We start from the raw sequence: 24,465 nt of genomic DNA on the forward strand, positions 1-24,465 counted from the left end.
AGTACTGTGCAGCCATCTTCATCGACCTGGCCAAGGCTTTCGACTCTGTCAATCACCATATTCTTATCGACAGACTCAGTAGCCTCGGTTTTTCTAATGACTGCCTTGCCTGGTTTTCCAACTACTTTGCAGACAGAGTTCAGTGTGTCAAATCGGAGGGCATGTTGTCCGGTCCTCTGTCAGTCTCTATGGGGGTGCCACAGGGTTCAATTCTCGGCCGGACTCTTTTCTCTGTATATATCAATGATGTTGCTCTTGCTGCGGGCGATTCCATGATCAACCTCTACGCAGACGACACCATTCTGTATACTTCTAGCCCTTCCTTGGACACTGTGTTATCTAACCTCGAAACGAGCTTCAATGCCATACAACACTCCTTCCGTGGCCTCCAACTGCACTTAAACGCTAGTAAAACCAAATGCATGCTTTTCAACCGTTCGCTGCCTGCACCAGCACGCCCAACTAGCATCACCACCCTGGATGGTTCCGACCTGGTATATGTGGACATCTATAAGTACCTAGCTGTCTGGCTAGACTGTAAACTCTCCTTCCAGACTCATATCAAACATCTCCAATCCAAAATCCAATCTAGAATCGTCTTTCTATTTCGCAACAAAGCCTCCTTCACTCACGACACCAACTTACCCTAGTAAAACTGACTATCCTACCGATCCTCGACTTCGGCGATGTCATCTACAAAATGACTTCCAGTAATCTACTCAGCAAACTGGATGCAGTTTATCACAGTGCCATCCGCTTTGATACTAAAGCACCTTATACCACCCACCACTGCGACCTGTATGCTCTAGTCAGCTAGCCCTCACATATTCGTCGTCAGACCCACTGGCTCCAGGTCATCTACAAGTCCATGCTCGGTAAAGCTCCGCCTTATCTCAGTTCACTGGTCACGATGGCAACACCCACCCGTAGCACTCGCTCCAGCAGGTGTAAAGCCAACTGGTCTAAAGCCAACACCTCATTTGGCTGCCTTTCCTTCCAGTTCTCTGCTACCTGTGACTGGAACGAATTGCAAATATCGCTGAAGTTGGAGACTTTTATCTCCCTCACCAACTTTAAACATCTGCTATCTGAGCAGCTAACCGATCGCTGCAGCTGTACATAGTCCATCGGTAAATAGCCCACCCAATTTACCTACCTCATCCCCATACTGTTTTTATTTATTTACTTTTCTGCTCTTTTGCACACCAGTATCTCTACCTGCACATGACCATCTGATCATTTATCACTCCAGTGTTAATCTGCTAAATTGTAATTATTCGCCTTCCTCCTCATGCCTTTTGCACACAATGTAGACTCTTTTTTTAAATAAAAAAAGTAAAACATTATACTGTGTTATTGACTTGTTTATTGTTTACTCCATGTGTAACTCTGTGTTGCTGTCTGTTCACCAGGATTTACAGGCTAAAATGGCCACTGGGCCTACTGGGCCTACCCCTTGTTAGCTTTGGATAAATGTTTTTAAAAAGGCCTGATTGATATAACACAATGAAATATGATATAATGCTATATCATATATCATGATAATGATGATATTGATAATGATATTGATATAACGCAATCTATATCGACGCTTTAGTCCGCGGAGCTTTATGCTAGAAGCAAGTTATAAATGCAGGGGAAAGACGTGACCGATGCTAAAGGAATATCTTTGCTTGGGAAGTAATGTGTGATTCTGTCACTAATTGACATTCTGTCACTAATCAACATTTCAACAGGCTATTAAACAACATACCAGTGGTGGAAAAAGTACCTAATTGTCATACTTCTGTCAAAGTAAAGATGCCTAAATAGAAAATGACTCAAATAAAAGTGAAATTCACACTGTAAAATAGTACTTGAGTAAAAGTCTTAAAATATTTGGTTTTAAATATACTTAGGTATCAAAAGTAAATGTAATTGCTTAAAATGTAAATGTAATTGCTTAAAATATACTTAACCAGAAGGGGACTAGGGTTCCAATTTTGGAACACCCCCCACGTTCAGCTGGAAGGTGGCGCATGGAACGCAAAAATATTCCTAAAAATATTTAACCTCCACACATTAACAAGTCCAATAGCTCAAATGAAAGATAAACAACTTGTTTATCTACCCAGCAAGTCAGATTTCTAAAATGTTTTACGGCGAAAACATAGCACATATTTATGTCAAACCACCACCGCAGACATAGCTCATTTGCATAGCCAAGTTGGAAAAAATATGCAATAAACAAACGCAGGATTAAAAGAAAAATAATTTCACTAACCTTTTGAAATCTTCACCAGATGACAGTAATATAACATGTTACACAGTACATTTATGTTTTTTTTCAATAATATGCTATATATATCCATAAATCTCTGTTTACAATGACGCATCGTTCAAAAAATGCTACTCAAATGTCCGGAGAAATGACGATAGCTCCGGCAGATAACGTCAGCTAACAAGGAATACACATCATAAACTTTGACTAAATATACATGTTCTACATATATATAGAAAGATACACTTCTTCTAAATGCAATCGCTGTGTTACATTTATTTTTAACGTTACAGGTTTCGTTCACTAGGCTATACTATGAGTCGGCGCTCAAAAAGTAGCATTATGGCTCCTCTATCTTGGAGTCCACACAAACCCAAATTTACCACATAAATATTCTCTTACCTTTGCTGTTCTTCCATCAGAAGACCTGGAAGGAATTATACTTACCAAAAACAGCGTTTAGTTTTGCAGTCTGTGTCTTTCGGTTCTCAAACACGACACATTTCGGTTGAAATGTAGCCAAAAGTCAAGTGGATGCGCACCAAAACGTCAAACTTACATATTATATGTCGACTAAACTTATCAAACTAAGTTCATAATCAAGCTTTAACATGTTATAAAGGTGTACAGCAATCGTGAGGACGAACAGAAACGCATGCATTGTATAATCGATCTTGGAAAAAAGACAGGACCGGAGCAGAGCACGCATTAAAGTGACCTGTTTTTTCGCGTGACCGAAAGGTTTCGGCCTGCCAAAACTCTCGTGAGCATGCGATTCTCACAATGAGAAGCCCCATTGAAAGCTGAGATCGCGCTGAAGACAGAGAGACTGTTCCCAGACCTGTAAGTGCTTGGGAAGGGTGGGGGCGATGACGTCAAAGTTGGGCCAACTTTTCTGATGACAAGAGAGAGTTTGGGAGAATGACTGCCCTGAGAGTTCTGCTTTACATACAGACATCATTTAAACGGTTTTAGAAGCTTTAGAGTGTCTTTAGAGTGTCTATTCAATAATATTTTTTATTTGCATATATTAGCAACTTTTGACCAAAAAAAATTATGTTTACTATGGGCACGCAATTACTCCAGCGGGGGCAGTAGACAGCCCTATCCCCAACATTAAGTATCAAAAGTTAAAGTATGAATCATTTTCTGTAGCTCAGTTGGTAGAGCATGGCGCTTGTAACGCCAGGGTAGTGGGTTCGATCCCCGGGACCACCCATACGTAGAATGTATGCACACATGACTGTAAGTCGCTTTGGATAAAAGCGTCTGCTAAATGGCATATATTATTATTATTATTATTATTTTAAATTCCTTATGTTAAGCAAACCAGACAGCACCATTTTCAGTTTTTTTCATTTGATTTGACAGATAGCCATGGGCACACAACATCACTAGGACATAATTTACAAACAAAGCATGTGTGTTTAGTGAGTCCACCAGATCAGAGGCACTAGGGATGACCAGGGATGTTCTGTTAATAAGTGCATGAATGGACCTTGTTCCTGTCCTGCTAAGAATCCAAAATGTAACGAGTACTTTTGGGTGTCAGGGAAAATGTTTTCTCAGATACATTCATGCAGTGTTTTTATTATAATGGAGATCTTTTCACACCTAACCTTGTCCACGGTGTAATGTGAATCCACAACCTTCTGGATACTTTGCCATGTAGGCTAATGCTTACAAAATGAAGGACAGTTTCTGAAACGGCATATCTAAAGGCTCAGGTCTCTGCTCTGAGTGAGGGTAAATGGTAGGCATGTCCTCTGCTATCCACTTCATGTTTTAATTATTATTTTGGGCATAGGGAGGGTCACTTGTTTTTTCTCAAAAGTTCAAGTAGGGTTGGGTAAAAATATATTTTACCGAAGGGAGGCCCATCCATTTTCATTTCAGAGTGGTCCGATTATCTTCAGATATCCCTCATTATAAATAACGTACAGTCCCTTAGAATTATTGCAGGGGCGAATTGAGTTATTGCACACACGCACTTCGCAGAGTAGGCGTTCCTTAACGGAAATATGCTAATACATACTAGACCACGCCAATAGGATTTCGATTGGCTCTGCCCACCTCAAATGCTTGTTCTGCCCACTATGCTTAATTTGCTCACAATGGAAATGACAAGCTGTGGCCAAGCTTGGGTTGTTACAAAAATTGTAACTTTTTGGTACTATTGTAGCCATTGTTTACACCATTTAAAAAAAATCTTATTGCACCCACATCATACATTCACTGTATTTTGTTATTTCGCTCTTTCACATTATTGCTTCTCCTTTGTCATTTTCTTTTCATCTCACATGGTCTGTGAACTTGAATAACTGTGGAGTCAAGTGTCTCTCTCCTCTGTCTCCTCTCCTCGTCTCACTGGTCACCCTCTCTCAACTCTTATCTGTGTCTCCCCTGCTGCACATTGCGTAGCAACAAGCCAACATGTGATCTGAGCCCACCGCTCAGTGCTCTCTCCTCCACTAACTCTCTCCTCTGCCTCCTTCCCACCTCTCCTGTACCCAGTAGTCTCCTATTCTACCTATATCTCTCTCCCCTCCTTTCCTCTACTAATATCTCCCCTTCTCCACCCATCGCTCACGCTACCCTCTATCCGTCTTTCCCCTCCTTTCCTCTACCAGTCTCAGCTCTTCTCCATCCATCGCTCACGCTACCCTCTATCCATCTTACCCCTCCTTTCCTCTACCAGTCTCAGCTCTTCTCCACCCATCGCTCACGCTACCCTCTATCCATCTTACCCCTCCTTTCCTCTACCAGTCTCAGCTCTTCTCCACCCATCTCTTTCCCCCTCCTCTATCCATTTCTCCCCTCCTTTCCTCTACCAGTCTCAGCTCTTCTCCACCCATCTCTTTCACCCTCCTCTATCCATCTTTCCCCTCCTTTCCTCTACCAGTCTCAGCTCTTCTCCACCCATCTCTATCCCCCTCCTCTATCCATCTCTCCAGTGCCAGATGTAAACACCTGCTGTACCTCATCTCAACCTCAGCTTCTCTCTTTCTTTCTTGCTCTCTCTCTCTCTTGTCCTCCCTCCATCGCAGCCCTGTGTCTCTCTTTCTTGCTCTCTTTCACGTTCTCGCATTCTCTTTGTCCTTCAGAATATAATCAGTTTCAAATTTGTCATCACATCCATAAAAATGTAATGTTGCACCCGCCTGTTTGTTAGCATGGAGGGAGACATGGTTTGGTTTACTCAGTATTAATGAGGTCTGTTCCCTCTGCTGTGAATGGAGGAAGAGAGACAGGGAATAGATGAAAAGGCAGAGGATAAGCATAAATAAGGTGATGAGGGCTCCTATTTGTCAGGCATTTTGTTCAAGCGGAAGGGCCTATGGTTTTTTTGTGAATGTGTGTGTTCGCTATGTTTCCATTAGTTTACATTATAGTGTGTGTGTGTGTGTGTGTGTGTGTGTGTGTGTGTGTGTGTGTGTGTGTGTGTGTGTGTGTGTGTGTGTGTGTGTGTGTGTGTGTGTGTGTGTGTGTGTGTGTGTGTGTGTGTGTGTGTGTGTGTGTGTGTGTGTGTGTGTGTGTGTGTGTGTGTGTGTGTGTGTACAGCACTGTGAAAGAACTGGGTCATGTTTACCTTACACCTGTGTCGTGTCTTTGGCTATGCCGGACTAAGTGATATGACATGCTATTAATATTACCTGATTGAGCTAATCATGTAAATGTAATTAACTAGAGAGTCAGGGCACCACAAAATAATATTTATAGAGCTGTTATCTTCCGAATAAACTCTTAAAGACCTAATAATATTTTACATCAATAGCAGTCAATATTAATCGTCACCTTAATTCAGTCTCATCTGAAAGTTGTAAATTCTTGGTTATCTTCACGAACCCGAATTCTTCACAGAATTACACATACACATAATTAATCATAACTTGATTACAAATTACGTCATAAAGGAAAACGTCCCTAGCGGGCGGAACAGATATGACAGCTGGTTACACAAAAGAAAAGGGCTGGGTTTGAGTGAAAGAGCGGGAAGACTGAGGACCAAAGGAAGATGCTGTGCTATCGTAAATAAAGCATTTTATGCATTCTAAATACCGCCCATTTGGAAAAGGAAAATGCAATAAATATTTCCTCTGAGCTGCGCTTCGGTAGGTTGGTGGTAGATGGAAGGCCGTGTTGCCAAACCGTGTCCTTTGAAGAATGTCTCTGGTGGTCAATTGGATACGTTGTAGTAACGTCGTTGTGTGATAGACGGGATACTCTGTCTGTTCCTTTCTAACCCTCGTTTGCAGTTGCTGTTGCTAACTCAACGGCTAGGAGGTATCACTTCTGTTGTGAATAAGAGTTCAAAGTTCATACTATTCGCAACCAAAGCTCACGCTGATGTTGGCTTCATTCTGTAGTTATTATCTGAAACATTCTGACATCGGACCGTCGTCATATCCTCGGAACAGGAGGTTACATTTTCGTCAAGGCTTTATATAGTGGCGCGAGAAGGGTGTGTCTGAAAAGTTTTATAACCCTTCACAGGGGCGGGCCACTGATTGAGCAGAGCCCTAACCTTATGAAAACCAAATTCTCACATTTTAGAAGCTAAAATCACATTTCATCCCATCACAAATTATTTCATATTCAAACATTTAAATTGAACAACAATTCCAAGTGAATCCTATAACTCTGATGTGTAGACTTTCCACTGTAGAGTTTATGTCATCATATCATTAATGAGAATGTCTCAGATGACAACCGAACTGACATCATATTCATTAAGTACCACCGCATATGTTCAATTGGTCAGATTACCAGAAAATAGTTAATTTCCCCCCATCTTCTGATGTTCCCAGAATCTCTATGTTAACCAAGGGGTTTGCAAATGTAACATCAGTAGGGTAGAGAGAGGAAAAAGGGGGGAAGAGGTATTTATGACTGTCATAAACCTACCCCCAGGCCAACATCATGACACCTGTGTAACAGTGTTGCTTTCGTCCCTCTCCTCGTCCTAACCTGGACTTGAACCAGGGACCCTCTGAACACATCGACAACCAGGTAAACAACTACTTCAAGGTCTCAGAGTGAGTGACGTCACCGATTGAAACGCTACTAGCGCGCACCGCTAATTAGCTAGCCATTTCACACTGGTTACACCTGCAAGGATGATGAGCACCACTGGGAGAACATCCTCCCTTTCCCTACCTCATTTCTCTTTGTCTCTCTCTCTCTTTCCTGCCTCCTTTTTTCTCTTCCACATGATTTTATTTTCTCTATCCATCCCTTTCTTCCCTTGTCCTTGTTCTTTTCCATGTCTTCTTCCCACCTATATTTCTTTCGCCATCTCTCCCTTCCTTTTCATCCCTCCTAATTTATTCCCTCCTCTCAATCTCCCTCCCTCCTCTTCAGTGAGAAACCCCAGGCAGTGAGAAGCCTGTCAGCTGGGAGGTTGTGTGGAGTCAGCCGGCTCTGTCCAGCCTTAGGCACTGGGGCTGAAACAAACAGCCACATCTCCCCACTGTCCTGTCCGTCTGTGACCCTGAATGAGCAACCAGAGAATAGGCCTGGGCCCCGGGGCCATAGGGGACTGGTCCTAAATGATATAGCCATTACACCAACACTAATTGTCCTTTAAAATAATGAGTAAGGGGGTGTACTGAAGGACTTCGATGGGGTTGAGGTCAGGGCTCTGTGCAGGTCAATAATGTTCTTCCACACCGATCTCGACAAACTATTTCTGTATGCTTTGTGCAGGGGGATATTGTCATGCTGAAACAGGAAAGGGCCTTCGACAAACTGTTGCCACAAAGTTGGAAACACAGAATCATCATTCAGGGCGGCAGATAGCCTTGTGGTTAGAACGTTGGGACACTAACCGAAAGGTTGCTGGATCGAATCCCGAGCTGACAATCTGTTGTTCTGCTCCTGAACAAGGCAGTTAACCCACTGTTCCCCGATAGGCCGTCATTGTAAATAAGAATTAGTTCTTAACTGACTTGCCTAGTTAAATAAAGGTTAAATAAAAATGTAAATCTAAAATGTCATTGTATGCTGTAGTGTTAAGAGTTCCCTTCACCATGAAAAACAGGCAGAGACCATTATTCCTCCTCCAACAAACTTTAAAATTCGCACTATGGGGCAGGTAGTGTTCTCCTGGAATCCGCAAAACCCAGATTCATCCGTTGAACTGCCAGATAGTGAAGCGTGACTCATCACTCCAGAGAACGTGTTTTCACTGCCCCAGAGTCCAATGGCGGTGAGCTTTACACCACTCCTGTCGTCGCTTGGCATTGCGCATGGTGATCTTAGGCTTGTGTGCGGCTGCTCGGCCATGGAAACCCATTTCTTGAAGCTCCCGACAAACAGTTCTTGTGCTGACGTTGTTTCCAGAGGAAGTTTGGAACTCATTAGTGAGTATTGGACATTTGATTTTTACGCACAACACTCTTCAGCACTAGGCGGTCCCATTCTGCGCACTTATATGGCCTACTACTTCGCGGCTGAGCCGTTGTTGCTCCTAGACATTTCCATTTCACAATAATAGCACTTGACCAGAGAAGCTCTAGCAGGGCAGAAATTTTACGAACTGACTTGTTGGAAAGGTGGCATCCTATGACGGTGCCACATTGAAAGTCACTGAGCTCTTCCGAATGGGCCATTCTACTGGCAATGTTTGTCTATGGAGATTGCATGGTGGTGTGCTAGATTTTATACACCTGTCAGCAACGGATGTGGCTGAAATAGTTGAATCTACTAATTTGAAGGGGTGTCCACATCTTTTTGGCCATGTCGTGCATCTTAAATTGCATGTGTGTACGTTTGCGTGCGTGCCTTTGTGTGCGTGTGTACATATTTGTGTGAACACTTAGCCCTATTTATTTCCCACAGCATTGCGAGTGCATTTACCCTGCTAGTTTGAGAACCACAGAAGTAGAATCTCGTCCAGTGAGGCTCTTTGTACTCTGGGTTTCTCACTGATGCCTCTGAGCGCCCTGCACTCCTTTAAATAGCCCCAGTCGCTGAAGAAACAATTAACCACGAACGTGATGAAAGCCAAGTGAAACAGTGTTTAATGTGCTCGCCGTCGCTTTCTGGTCCCACCATCATCTGCAGTGCAATGAAACGTTAATTAATACGTCTCCAAAGCCTCTCCCTCACGTTGAATTAGGACTGAATCTGGAGAGGCCCGGTGCTGGGGATGAGGACCACAAATTAGGATTACAGAGGCATCCATCTGTAGCAAAGGCTAAAGAGTCGAGACCGTAAATTATCATAACTATAAGCTTGATGATGGATCATGTTTTATAGGATAGGGAATGAAAACAAAAATGAATGAACTCCTCACTCTGGATAGCGGTTGATGATATTTGGGTTTAGGCTAACAGCTGTTTTTGTGATCAACTCTTTATCAACATTCTCAGTAATAACCACAAGCACAGGAGTACAATCTTCACAACTGAAACAAACAGATAGAGCAAACACGGGTCGATTGAACAGATTTGTTGCAGAGTCATGCTAATCATTAGCATTACCTGCAGCCTGACTAGACTGTCTGTGATTGGTTGATAGCAGAACTATGTCACTGTCTCCCAATGGAATAGAGGAGGTTGTCTCTGCGACTGCCTCTGTGTCTGTCCGACTGGGTGATCCTACAGTCAGCTCACGTCATGACTCAGCGATCAGCCTATTAGTCCCAGTGACTCTGCATTTATTCAGACTGAAAAACACTCCTCTGAAACAACGTCAAAGTAATCTGTGTGTGTGGTGGTGGGGTGTGGTGATAGTGGGGGGGGGTATGTGTGTGGTCACGGAGAGTTCCTCTCGCCTATCTGCCTGTGTGCTGGGAAAGGCTGAAGGGATATGCCTGGTGCCCTAAAATAATGGATGACATATGTTGTTCAGCAATAGTTGGGTGGGGATTAGAATTCTTTCTCTGGTCCACTCATAACCTGAATACCCAAGATCTGACCCGAGACATAGCTGTGTTCTGTGGGTGTCACTGAGTAGGCTAATATCCCATTTCATGGGTGCACACTCTATAGGTAAGGCTGTACAGTCCAATATGAATGTCCACTAAAAGTAGTAGGTTGACTGGGGAGGAGATTTCACACAGTCAAAGTCCTGCATTAAGAGCTAAGACTCTAATATGTGTGTAAACTCTTTGGAATTGTAATCTGTAGGTGTCACTGAGTAGTCTGATACCCCATTTCAAGGGTACACACTCTATAGGCTGTACATGTGCATGTATGTATACCACCAATTAACAGTTTCTTTTAGGTTATATAACAACATTCCAACCTTGTTTAGCATTAATATCTGGTCCAAATATGGAATTATTCCACTCTGTATCTGTTTAGGTCAGTATTAATTGGGGACTTTAATTTTTAAGGCGAAGCACAAATTCCACTATTGTGGCTAATCCTTATTGTGGCTAGCTTCACACAGGTATGGGAACCAACTGCTGCCTCTCTGCTTCTGCCCAGTCAGAAGGAAGAAAGAATGGGAATTGCACCTCGATGGAATTGCACCACTGTTGCACTGGTCATCCACATCGGCTTGTCGTTGAGATAGTAATTGGATTGTCACGGTAACAGTCAACCACCAGACCGAATATGGATGGCTATTTAAATTAAGTGTTATCAAGTGTTACTCAAATGCTATGTTGCTGTGGCTTGCTACCAGAGGAGGCTGGTGGGATGAGCTATAGGAGGACAGACTCATTGTGATGCAATAAATGTAAAGGTATCAAACATATGGAAACCATGTTTGACTCTGTTCCATGTATTATATTCCAACCATTACAATGAGCTGTCCTCCTATAGCTCATCCCACCAGCCTCTCCTGCTTGCTACACACACTCGAACGGTGACTGCATTTCAAGCCATGCATGTTTGGATACCATGAGCATGCAATGTCCATATAGAGCAGATTGGGAAAAGGCACAACCGGCAGTATGTGAGCTCTGTACAGTGCAAACCAACAGACGGGGTAGGGAGTGGGTGATGACATCACGACTACTTGGGGTCAGTGGGTTCAGAACAACAATGACAAAAACTGTATACAGAAAAATACCCAAAAGGGCACTTGAGGAGTGGGAGGGCAAAGGGGAAGGTTCTCTGACATAGGTAGACCCCCCTATCTGTGCCATTGGCATAAAGCAGCTTCTCTGGATCCCCACAAGGTAGGAGTTCGTCCTCCTGTTAACCAGACAGGCACTAACAAAGTATAGACTTCTGATCACTGTCCATGGTGCTGAAATTGTGACATCTATTCGATGATAGGCTTTCTGTGGTACCACGACATGTAGCCTAGAGCTTTAGCTAATGGATAAATGTTTATTGGTAGGCCTATTTGGCAGAGGTGTGGACTCGAGTCACATGACTTGGACTCGAGTCAGACTTGAGTCACAAATATGATGACATGCAACTCGACTTTGACTTTAACACCAATGACTTGTGACTTATTAACTTGGACTTGAGCCTTTTGACTCGACCTTACTTGATACCCTCCCCAAGCTCAGATATTAAAAATTATGCTATTAAAAAAGTGTGCAGCGCATCAACTCTTCATTTAACAGATTATAGTTTGAATCGGACAGCAGCCAATCAAATTGTGCCAGCTGAGAAAAAATTGTTTGTGGCAGTGCAGAGGAATGTCGGCGGGTGAATTCAGATGGAGCCCTTGGAAAGATGATAAACAAAATTATTATTTTCGGATATAAAGACAACGCTGTATCAACAAAAAATGGATTGCAACTTACAAAACATGCTGGAAGGAAATTACAGACAGAGGCGCAACAACTTCCAACTTTGTTCGACATTTGAAGATGCACAAAGAATGGTAAGTGCTGGCTAATATAGCCGACAGCTATATATTTTATTACTTTACTAGTGTGTTGCCTCTTTGGGTGTGGCGAGCCCTATCCCTCTCCCTGCCTCCCCCTTTCCTCCTTCAACTAGGCTGCTGTGGCCAGAGAGACGTCGTAAATTCCTGAGGATCTCCTCATGGACACACAGTATAGAGAGAGTAAATTTTCATAGAGAACAAAGGAATTCCTTCCACCTCACAGAACTTGAGGTACGAACAAATTTCATGTTCCGGAGAAAGTATAAAAGATCGGTGAAGAATCCAGCTACGAACTGGTCTGTTTGTTACAACTTGGGGAGGCTCATGGGAGATGGTGTGGCCACATTGCCATAACACTGTTTATATAATAGCCTCAGATATGGGGTTTACATCTAATTGTTGTATAGGATGAATGAGTGAGTATGATACTGGGTTTGTGTAGATAACCAACCATTTACAAAGTTTGGAATGAGACTAATGTGAGGTAAAGTAAATAAGTCATGAATTCCAAGACTAATTGATCAGATAAAATATCTGAAAAGTTATTTTAGGAAATTATAACTTTGTAATCTGAATATTTTTCCTTGGTGCCCCGACTTCCTAGTTAATTACATTTACATGATTAATAAGTTGATCGCGTAATACTAGTTACAGAGAATCTTTGATAAAAACTATAAGTCTTAAATTTAATGATAGTAAAGACACGACAGTATCATGTAGGCTAACGTAGTGTCTTCCGCAAACTTGATGATTGAGTTGGAGGCGTGCATGGCCACGCAGTCGTTGGCGAACAGGGAGTACAGGAGAGGGCTCAGAACGCACCCTTGTGGGGCCCCCGTGATGTGGATCAGCGGGGAGGAGATGTTGTTACCTACCCTCACCACCTGGGGGCTGCCCGTCAGGAAGTCCAGTACCCAGTTGCACAGGGCGGGGTCGAGACCCAGGGTCTCGAGCTTGATGACGAGCTTGGAGGTTACTATGGTGTTGAATGCCGAGCTGTAGTCGATGAACAGCATTCCTCACAATCAAATGTCGACCGCATTATCTACCAAGAGAATTCCCTTCGATTATAATCACAGCCGTATATATTACCCCCAAGCAGACACATCGACGGCCCTGAACGAACTTTATTTGACTCTATGTAAACTGGAAACCACATATCCTTAGGCTGCATTCATTGTAGCTGGGGATTTTAACAAGGCTAATCTGAAAACAAGACTCCCTAAATTCTATTAGCATATCGATTGTGCAACCAGGGCTGGTAAAAACCTGGATCATTGTTATTCTAACTTCCACGACACCTTTAAGGCCCTCCCCCCGCCCTCCTTTCAGAAAAGCTGACCACGACTCCATTTTTTTGCTTCCAGCCTACAGACAGAAACTAAAACAGGAAGATCCCGCGCTCAGGTCTGTTCAACGCTGGTCCGACCAATCTGATTCCACGCTTCAAGACTGCTTCGATCACGTGGATTGGGATATGTTCCGCATTGCGTCCAACAACAACATTGACGAATACGCTGATTCGGTGAGCGAGTTCATTGGAAAGTGCATCGGCGATGTCGTACCCACAGCAACTATTAAAACATTCCCAAATCACAAACCGTGGATTGATGGCAGCATTTGCACGAAACTGAAAGTATGAACCACTGCTTTTAACCGGGGCAAGGTGACATGACCGAAACATGACCGAATACAAACAGTGTAGCTATTCCCTCCGCAAGGCAATCAAACAAGCTAAGCATCAGTACAGAGACAAAGTAGAGTTGCAAATCAACAGCTCAGACATAACAGGTATGTGGCAGGGTCTACAGTCAATCACGGACTACAAGAAGAAACCCAGCCCAGTCACGGACCAGGATGTCTTGCTCCCAGGCAGACTAAATAACTTTTTTGCCCGCTTTGAGGACAATACAGTGCCACTGACACGGCCTGCAACGAAAACATGCGGTCTCTCCTTCACTGCAGCCGAGGTGAGTAAGACATTTAAACGTGTTAACCCTCGCAAGGCTGCAGGCCCAGACGGCATCCCCAGCCGCGCCCTCAGAGCATGCGCAGACCAGCTGGCCGGTGTGTTTACGGACATATTCAATCAATCCCTATACCAGTCTGCTGTTCCCACATGCTTCAAGAGGGCCACCATTGTTCCTGTTCCCAAGAAAGCTAAGGTAACTGAGCTAAACGACTACGGCCCCGTAGCACTCACTTCCGTCATCATGAAGTGCTTTGAGAGACTAGTCAAGGACCATATCACCTCCACAGACGACGCAATCTCAACCACACTGCACACTGCCCTAACCCACCTGGACAAGAGGAATACCTGTGTGAGAATGCTGTTCATCGACTACAGCTCGGCATTCAACACCATAGTACCCTCCAAGCTCGTCATCAAGCTCGAGACCCTGGGTCTCGACCCCGCCCTGTGCAACTGGGTACTGGACTTCCTGACGGGCCGCCCCCAGGTGGTGAGGGTAGGCAACAACATCTCCTCCCCGCTGATCCTCAACACGGGGCCCCACAAGGGTGCGTTCTGAGCCCTCTCCTGTACTCCCTGTTCACCCACGACTGCGTGGCCACGCACGCCTCCAACTCAATCATCAAGTTTGCGGACGACACAACAGTGGTAGGCTTGATTACCAACAACGACGAGACGGCCTACAGGGAGGAGGTGAGGGCCCTCGGAGTGTGGTGTCAGGAAAATAACCTCACACTCAATGTCAACAAAACTAAGGGGATGATTGTGGACTTCAGGAAACAGCAGAGGGAACACCCCCCTATCCACATCGATGGAACAGTAGTGGAGAGGGTAGCAAGTTCTAAGTTCCTCGGCATACACATCACAGACAAACTGAATTGGTCCACTCACACTGACAGCGTCGTGAAGAAGGCGCAGCAGCGCCTCTTCAACCTCAGGAGGCTGAAGAAATTAGGCTTGTCACCAAAAGCACTCACAAACTTCTACAGATGCACAATCGAGAGCATCCTGGCGGGCTGTATCACCACCTGGTACGGCAACTGCTCCGCCCTCAACCGTAAGGCTACATATTCTTTATATTCTTACACTGTGTATAAGACAGTAGTTTTGGAATTGTTAGTTAGATTACTTGTTGGTTATCACTGCATTGTCGGAACTAGAAGCACAAGCATTTCGCTACACTCGCATTAACATCTGCTAACCATGTGTATGTGACAAATAAAATTTGATTTGATTTGAATATGTCATAGTGCTGGTGATGGAGCTATCTGAGTGTGTTTCAAATGGATCTGAGCTGTGTGCTTTTAGTGTCATTAAAGAGACCTTGTGCCATTACTGAGAACGCCTGTGTGTGACTCGTCATGTGTAGTGCGACATGGATGAGAGTGTGTGGAGTGGAGGTTCCAATTAGGATTGAGATTCTCCCATGGATTTGAGAGGATCCTGTTGTCTTCCCATTCTCTCTCTCTCTCTCTCTCTCTCTCTCTCTCTCTCTCTCTCTCTCTCTCTCTCTCTCTCTCTCTCTCTCTCTCTCTCTCTCTCTCTCTCTCTCTCTATATCTCTCCCTCCTTCCTACTCTTCACCCTTATCTTGCATGAGAGGCGACGGCTGGGGATTGAATGCAAATCGAATTTTCTTTATCGCCTTGGTCCTCCTGCAGTGAGCCCTGCATACGCACATGTCCACACACACACATACACACACACGAACACACACACACACACACATTTGAAAACACACACACTTGCAGTAACACACTCTCTCTTTTATGTACCACACTAAACCTTCACAGAAGGTCTCCTGCTAATACATCATTGTTCATAAAACTCCCTCTATTTCTCTTTCTCTGTGTTTCCAGTTGTCGTACCAGTAACAGGAAGAGTCTGATCCTGTCCACCACCTCTCCCACTCTGCCCCACCGCCCACACTCTCCTCTGCCCCTCCCTGGACACCTCGGTACGTACTACAGCCATCTCGGACTGCAAACATCCTACTGTAAACACGTCATTATACAGTACCTCTCCCCCTCTTTCATGCTCTGTCTGTTTCTCTATTCCCATTCCTTTATGTTTCCAGGAAGTAGCCCTCTGGACAGCCCACGCAACTTCTCTTCCAGCACCCCGGCACACTTCTCATTCGCCTCCTCCAGAAGGTAACAGCTCCCTGACACTGTGTGTATGCATGCGTGTGTATGTGTGTGTGAGAGAGGGAGGGAGAGGTGAATACCTGTTAGATGCAGGTCTAGCACCTCCCAGTGAGAATGATCACACCTCTCAGAATCAGTGGTGAGAGGAAGCCAAAGAGCCTAGCCAGGAGGTCATTCCATCTCTTCCCAGTCAGTCAGTCAGTCAGAGTTAGAGGACCAGAGGCAGGAGCAGTAATAGCTTCCTGTACTCACGGCTCTCATTTATCAAATCCTTCTGCCAGTCTGTCACTGCAGCATGCTGCAGCCCCATAGAAACACAATGGCCAGGCCACTCCACTCCCTCTCCCTTCGGATGGCTCGTATGACTAACACAATACGGTGGATCAGTTGTGTTATACAGGATGTGGGCGTCGCCTCCTTCGCATATTTCCATATTAGTTCCATTGGTGGATGCATTGAGGATGTTGGGCAGAAGTCTGATGCTCTCAGGTTTAATACTGTACATTGTTTTTCTCTTCTGAAGGGCGGATGGTCGACGATGGTCCCTGGCATCTCTGCCCTCCTCTGGATATGGCACCAACACGCCCAGCTCCACGGTAGCACAGATTTACCCTGCTTTGTCTCATCTCATGCATCAATGGCCTTTTCCTAAAAAGCTCTTAGTCTTTTCTTTAAAACTCGCTTTCTTCCACTTTCTTTTTTTCCTTTGTCTGACTTACTTCACTTTCTCTGTCTCCTTTCTCTTTCTAAAACTATGGTACAATCTTACTGTCTCTGTCTCCTTTCTCTTTCTAACACCATGGTACACTCTTACTGTCTCTGTCTCCTTTCTCTTTCTAACACCATGGTACACTCTTACTGTCTCTGTCTCCTTTCTCTTTCTAACACTATGGTACACTCTTACTGTCTCTGTCTCCTTTCTCTTTCTAACACTATGGTACACTCTTACTGTCTCTGTCTCCTTTCTCTTTCTAACACTATGGTACACTCTTACTGTCTCTGTCTCCTTTCTCTTTCTAACACTATGGTACACTCTTACTGTCTCTGTCTCCTTTCTCTTTCTAACACTATGGTACACTCTTACTGTCTCTGTCTCCTTTCTCTTTCTAACACTATGGTACACTCTTACTGTCTCTGTCTCCTTTCTCTTTCTAACACTATGGTACACTCTTACTGTCTCTGTCTCCTTTCTCTTTCTAACACCATGGCACACTCTTACTGTCTCTGTCTCCTTTCTCTTTCTAACACTATGGTACACTCTTACTGTCTCTGTCTCCTTTCTCTTTCTAACACTATGGTACACTCTTACTGTCTCTGTCTCCTTTCTCTTTCTGACACTATGGTACACTCTTACTGTCTCTGTCTCCTTTCTCTTTCTAACACCATGGTACACTCTTACTGTCTTTGTCATTGCCTCGGGGACTTCTTCAGTTTCTCTCTCTCATTCACAAACTCATAGACACACACAAATACCGGCACACACATCATCTCGACCCACATTTTCTCTGTCTTTGATTCTCCTCCCTCAGGATTCTTTCTCTCTCTCTCTCTCTCTGTTTTTCTCACTTATGTAACACAACATCAGAGGCCTGGGGACTGCTCTCGTCTGGCCAGTGAGAGAGGGAGGAACAGAGGGTAGCTAGATAAGAACCAGACCGGTGGGATGAGAGAGGAGAGTAGAAAAGAGGAGAAAATAGATAGTACACGCTGTTCGGTGCCCAATTCACCACAGGCTCTATTTAGCTAAATACCCCCACTGGAAATAATGTGTCAACAAACAACACATATATATCTGAATGAGCCCAGACATGGAACTCAGTATGGAGCTGGCAGGGTGGCTTCTCATCAAATCACATTTTATTTGTCACATGCGCCGAATACAACCTTACCGGGAAATGCTCACTTACAAGCCCTTAACCAACAGGGCAGTTTAAGAAAGAGTTAAGAAAATATTTACCAAATAAACTAAGTGTAAAAAGTAACACAATAGAATAACAATAACCGGGCTATATACTCCTCTCCCCTGGACTGAGTCTGACCATGGCTATTTTGGAGACAGATCCATTTGGGAGTGAAAACTGGTGCTTTTTCAAAACCCTGGCAGACATATTGAGAAAGCAGCATCGATGAATAACAGAACATTTATAACAATGAAATGCAGTGACAGAGATAATGTTCCCGTCCTTCCATCCAACCTTGTCCTGATTGTTTTAAGCAGGGATGCCAATTGGGTTTGATTTGGGATGAGCCTGTGGTGAATGTCAAGTCCCATTGCTTTGACTCAGCAGGTAAATGAGTCTGTGTCTGAAAGGGACAGATTAATGTAGCAGACCCTGGTGCTGTGCTCACTTCATTAGTGTCTCTCTCTGTCTCTCAGAGGTGAGACAGATGGATGAGGTTAACTGTCCCCACTCCCCAGTATAGCCAGAGCCACCAGAGTACATGATTAGCTATGGTTCTGGCCAATACAAAAACGGGATTTCATGTATGAGAGAACATCAATTTTCATCCTCTTTTGTCTCCTGTCCAACACCTCCACTCTTCCTCCCTTCTCTTTCTCCTCCTTCTCCCTCTCTTCCTCCCCCTCCAGTCCTCCAGCTCGTCTCAGGAGCGGCTGCACCAGCTGCCCTTCCAGCCCACCATGGACGAGTTGCACTTCCTGTCCAAGCACTTTGGCAGCACGGAGAGCATCACTGACGATGATGGGGGCCGCTGCTCACCACAAATGCGACCGCGCTCCCGCAGCCTCAGTCCTGGACGCTCCCCCTCCTGCTATGACAATGAGATCGTCATGATGAACCATGTGTACAAGGAGCGCTTCCCCAAAGTAAGACATGACACACACACACACACACAAAACATAATTTTCTCTCACACTTTCAAGTGCAAGTAAGGATTGATTAGATCAGACTGGTATCAAAAGGAAGCAGGTTATGGTGTTTGCTCAGTGTGGTACTGTATGTCTTCTATGGAAGTTGAGGGGAAACGAGGCTGCCTCCTTTCTGATTTGTATGTCAGGAGTTATGTCTACTTTTAAACAGGTGGAAGTGAGAATGATGGAAATACCACGGCTCAGTGGAGCAAAACGCAACTATTTCAGCTTGAAATAGATAGAACTCTCCTAACTCTGTTTCCTGTATCTCCCTCTCCCAGGCCACGGCTCAGATGGAGGAGCATCTAGCAGAGTTCATCAATGCCTTCTACCCTGAGAGCGTGCTGCCGCTGGCCGACGGTGTCATCAGCTTCATCCACCATCAGATAGCAGAGCTGTCCAGGGACTGCCTGTCCAAAGCTCGCAAGGGCCTCATCACTACTGTCTACTTCTTTGAGCTGCAGGAGAACCTGGAGAAGCTGCTCAATGACGTGAGTCACAGAAGCACTGCAACTATAGGCTAAGATGTCATGATAGGTGCCAGGACAGGTCAGTTCTGGGGTTATAGAGCTGCCCATAAGCCACTCTTATGTTGCAGTGTATAACATCAGCATAGCCCTGAGTGGAATTGTTGAATGGGAGCCACATTGTCTCAATACCAGGCTCTTCTCAGGTCTGGGTGGCCTAGCTGCAGGCTGCTGAGAGGCACAGTTAGTTCCTATCATCTCATTTCAAATGACAGCACTACGCCTTTCAGAAGGATAAGAACGAGTAAAGGAGTGAAATAAGGCTAATTGTGTGTGTGAAGGAACAAGGAACTTAATCTGCACCCTTTGTTTGACGGGTTGATTAAATCGTTCTGATTATTCTGGGTTGCCAGTATTCTGTTTGATTGGATTAGTTTTGCCTGGAATATAACTGTTCTCACATCCCACGTTGCTGCAAAGCTTTGATTTATTTTGTCTTGTTCTGTCTGTCGCTGTCTCTCTCCCTCTCTCTACTTCTCTCTCTCCCTCAATGTTTCTCTCTCTCTTCCTCCAACTATTTCTCTCTCTCTCAGGCATATGAGCGATCAGAGAGCTCAGAGGTGGCCTTCGTCACAGAGCTGGTGAAGAAACTCCTCATCATCATCTCTCGCCCAGCAAGGCTGCTGGAGTGCTTGGTGAGAACAGAACACAGAACTCTCAACACAATCACAGTCATGGTAATGGTCATGGGAGTGTTCACAGTCATATTCACGGTCCATGGCCCCACTAATTATTTAACAGACCATATCCCTGGCCTGGACCAAAGACAAATTAATTTCCTTAAATAAATATGAGCACAAACAGTCATTATGAACATTTGAACAGGGGGTTTATTACACATTAGGGCAAAAATACTGAGCTCCAACTAAGCACCTTAATAAAAGGCCCAATCTGACTGGCTAGCCATTCCATTTGCATTTAGATTAAAATTTAATTTGCCTCGCTACAGTATTACAAATACCAGCTGCCCCCTGAAGTGCTGTCTGAGTCTCACAGACCGTGACTGTGTCATTTACAGTTTGAGCCTGTGTGTGTAGCCCAGACTGACTCAGGGTCTCTGGTAGATCAGGAGTCCTGTCCTCTGGGTGACCGCAGCCAGCAGGCCTCATGAACTTGGCTTTCATCCAACCTTTTTATGTGCGTAAAGGACATGTTGGATAAAACAATGTCATGACAGGCTTGATGGAAACTGGACGCAGTATTTGCAGCATACTGTAATTATACTGCACTCTGACTCTTTTATGATCAAATATTGAAATAACAACCCATCAAATGGAAGTTAACTTAGTGTCTTGCAATGACATGTTGTGTGGTCCTCCCACTACAACTTGTTAGGGAAGCATGCAGTTTATTAGGCTACAGATTAAATCATGTATGATGAACTTCACAGGGTGGTGAAAGTGCAAGGTGAGCTTGATGCTCCTTTCCAATAAATATCCAGGGTCTTATTCTGGTGACATCGTCATTGATGATTGGGTGCTGTTTGACGAATAAAAATGATGTCGCTCTTTTGTCCACAATAATCTCTTCAACTCAATTCTGGACCTCGAAGCCAGGTCTACTGCATTTCTTTCATTGTTCCCCTCTAATCAGAGACTGATTTAGACCTGGGACACCAGGTGAGTGCAATTAATTATCTGATAAAACAGATAACCAGCAGGTTCCGACCTCGTAGGTTAAGAGTGTAATACCCATGATGTAGGCTGTGCTCTAGTCAACAGATCGCAGGGCGCAGATACAGTACTGTGCCAATACCAGAGTGGGCACACTCGCTATATACAAAATAAAATTGTGACAAAATCATCAGCAGAGTTGAAAATGTGATGGAAACCCATTTAACTTGTATTTTTTATTTGGTACATGCATAGACGGTCCTTCTGTAGCTCAGTTGGTAGAGCATGGCGCTTGTAACGCCAGGGTAGTGGGTTCAATTCCCAGGACCACCCATACGTAGAATTTATGCACACATGACTGTAAGTCGCTTTGGATAAAAGCGTCTGCTAAATGGCATATATTATTATATTATTAGACGCGGGAAGTAAGGGTGCTGAGGGTGCTGAGGGCCCACTTGAAAAATCAGAATCATTCTTTTTTTTAAATGGCTTCATAAAAGTAGTGTACTAGGCCTTTACTAGTCCTGTATTAGCGAACCGATATAGCGTCTGTAGTGCGTGCAATAAAATTAGTTATATCTTCATTCAAGCAGTGTTATACCTGTGTCACACTGAATGTGGTCACCCTGTTCCTGTCCCTTAGGAGTTTAATCCAGAGGAGTTCTACCACCTGCTGGAGGCAGCAGAGGACCACGCCAAGGAGGGACACCTGATGAAGACGGACATCCCTCGCTACATTATCAGCCAGCTGGGACTGACACGAGACCCTATAGAGGGTGAGCGAGAGAATGAGTCCGAGAGAGAGAGAGAAAGACGGAAACTTGACTTTTGTTGACTACTGTTGCTCTCTCACTCTATGTATTGCTGAAAGGCAGCTCATAGGTACTCCCTCTGTATGTCCCCAGAAATGGTGAACCTGGACAGCTACGACAGTGAGGGACCTCTCACCCCAGAAACAGACGACTCAACAGAGGTGAGAACATTGTCCCTACTCCACCTCTTCCCAGCCCACCCACCATCAACCCCCCTCTCCCTCTGTCCCTTTGAGTTAAGTCAAACTGTAGTCCAAGGCCCTGCTGACTAATGAATATGACTGCTTCCTCTACTAATTACTTGGCACAGTGGACAATACTCTACATAATTGAGTCCATTTGCTTTGATTAGAGTCTGAAGTCAAAGCAGGATATCCTCTAGTGCCTTGAAGGCCTGCAATCAGCCCTACTTCAACCATCAGGACAGGTGCCAAAATTCAGCTAACTGGACAAGAAGTCAGGAAGACAAGGGTAGCACTGGGGGAAAAAGACGACGTCACTCCTGTGGGCCTGGTGTTGGAGGTCTGGCCAGATCCAGTCTCATCTTACCCTGCTGTTATGCTCTCTCCCTCAGGGCAAGATGAGAGCTATGAAGACGCCCGAAGAGGCTGACTTCCAGACCATAAAGCTGATCAGCAATGGAGCCTATGGGTGAGTGTGGGTGTGGGTGTGAGTGTTGGTGTGGGTGTGTTCACGCATATGAATGTTACATTAGTACATGTCTCTGAGCCATCTTGTTGATGTCCATTAAACGGTTTTAGGAGAAAACACTGGATTTACTCAGTAAAATGTGTATAAAATCAGATTACTAACTGTGTGTATGCGTGTGTGTGTGTCTCCAGGGCTGTTTACCTGGTCCGTCACCTGGAGACCCGTCAGCGTTTCGCCATGAAGAAGATCAACAAGCAGAACCTGATCCTGAGGAACCAGATCCAGCAGGCCTTCGTAGAGAGAGACATCCTGACCTTCGCTGAGAACCCATTCGTGGTCTCCATGTTCTGCTCCTTTGAGACCCGCAGGCACCTCTGTATGGTCATGGAGTATGTGGAGGGTAAGTTAACACAATAATACACTGGGCATCACTTCTTGTCTGTTTAGGACAGGAGCAGCATTTAGGACATTGCTGGTGATGGGAATGTTAGCAGTCAGCCTGATCACGTGTTATCTGTTGCCAGGGGGAGACTGTGCCACCCTGCTGAAAAACATCGGGGCATTGCCCGTGGAGATGACACGCATGTACTTTGCCGAGACCGTCTTGGCACTGGAGTACATCCACAACTATGGCATTGTGCACCGCGACCTCAAACCAGACAAGTAAGACCTCACTTGGGTTGGCATTGAACAATTATCATATGGGACTCATTGGAGTGAACTCAAAGTTTGATTATATTACAAACACGAAGAGTGTTTCAGGTAACCTTTGACCTGTCTGTCCCCAGTCTTCTGATCACTTCCATGGGGCACATCAAGCTGACTGACTTCGGCCTGTCTAAGATGGGTCTGATGAGCCTCACCACTAACCTGTACGAGGGACACATTGAGAAGGACACCAGAGAGTTCCTGGACAAACAGGTGTGCACTGTATATAGAGCAGAGAAACCCACCACAGTATACACAACCTTGGCAGGCGTTCAAAATGAATTTGCAGTAATATATTTAGATTTCTACATTTTCCTTTACCACTCAGACCAAAAACTATACCTAAATACATGTTTAATGTATTTATTTCTAGACAAATTTAATAAATAAATGCTGAGTTTATAAATGTGTGCATATAGTTGTCAAAGCGTGAAGAAATGAAATGATCGACATCAAACAAAATGATAACCAAATATGCCTCAGTTATTATAATCAACTGTCTTTTCAGATGTTTTGTTTTTCCCACCCTTTGAATGGTGCTGCTTCAATTAAATCCCCAATTATTTATTGGCTCGGCTTTCTCACAGCCACAGATCTGTTAGCATTTGATGAATACCCATCTGCACATGAAAACACAACGTCCAAAGCTTTCATGTTTCATCCTGGCATTCTCGCATTGATCCCATCAGCTTGGAAAACACGTGCATTGGCCACACATGTCTCTCACTCACGTTTTGAGAGAGACTGGCCTTAGCATCTCACCCAGTAGGGTTTTATCCATAGATATGACTATAGAACCTCTCATAGGAGTGCTGTGGTTCTGCCCTCCATCAGGTGTGTGGCACGCCAGAGTACATCGCCCCGGAGGTGATCCTGAGACAGGGCTATGGGAATCCAGTAGACTGGTGGGCTATGGGCATCATCCTCTATGAGTTCCTGGTGGGTTGTGTGCCGTTCTTTGGAGCCACGCCTGAGGAGCTCTTTGGACAGGTCATCACAGGTGAGAGGTCCGGGGTTAGTGGGTTCATTGAGCAGCATCTTACAGCCATTTTGAAGCCATCTTTCTCACATCTACATTGTCCAATGCAACTTATCTCTGTCTGTCT

At 44.6% G+C, this 24,465-nt stretch overlaps 1 protein-coding gene across 1 annotated transcript in view; it reads left to right on the top strand.

Annotated features, from left to right (window-relative positions):
• Positions 1 to 24,465, top strand: part of LOC118364656 (microtubule-associated serine/threonine-protein kinase 1-like) — a 70,850-nt gene that overhangs the window by 35,086 nt on the left and 11,299 nt on the right. Inside the window, exons 3-15 of the mRNA XM_052491283.1 lie at positions 15,889 to 15,986; positions 16,107 to 16,182; positions 16,700 to 16,772; positions 18,767 to 19,003; positions 19,330 to 19,539; positions 20,109 to 20,210; positions 21,832 to 21,964; positions 22,094 to 22,161; positions 22,575 to 22,651; positions 22,843 to 23,051; positions 23,176 to 23,314; positions 23,440 to 23,572; positions 24,194 to 24,359. Of these exons, the coding sequence (XP_052347243.1) occupies positions 15,889 to 15,986; positions 16,107 to 16,182; positions 16,700 to 16,772; positions 18,767 to 19,003; positions 19,330 to 19,539; positions 20,109 to 20,210; positions 21,832 to 21,964; positions 22,094 to 22,161; positions 22,575 to 22,651; positions 22,843 to 23,051; positions 23,176 to 23,314; positions 23,440 to 23,572; positions 24,194 to 24,359 (1,721 nt within the window). The remainder of the gene's footprint in view (positions 1 to 15,888; positions 15,987 to 16,106; positions 16,183 to 16,699; positions 16,773 to 18,766; positions 19,004 to 19,329; positions 19,540 to 20,108; positions 20,211 to 21,831; positions 21,965 to 22,093; positions 22,162 to 22,574; positions 22,652 to 22,842; positions 23,052 to 23,175; positions 23,315 to 23,439; positions 23,573 to 24,193; positions 24,360 to 24,465) is intronic.

The sequence above is a fragment of the Oncorhynchus keta genome, chromosome 32 (assembly GCF_023373465.1).
Source record: "Oncorhynchus keta strain PuntledgeMale-10-30-2019 chromosome 32, Oket_V2, whole genome shotgun sequence".
Taxonomy (NCBI): Eukaryota; Metazoa; Chordata; class Actinopteri; order Salmoniformes; family Salmonidae; genus Oncorhynchus; species Oncorhynchus keta.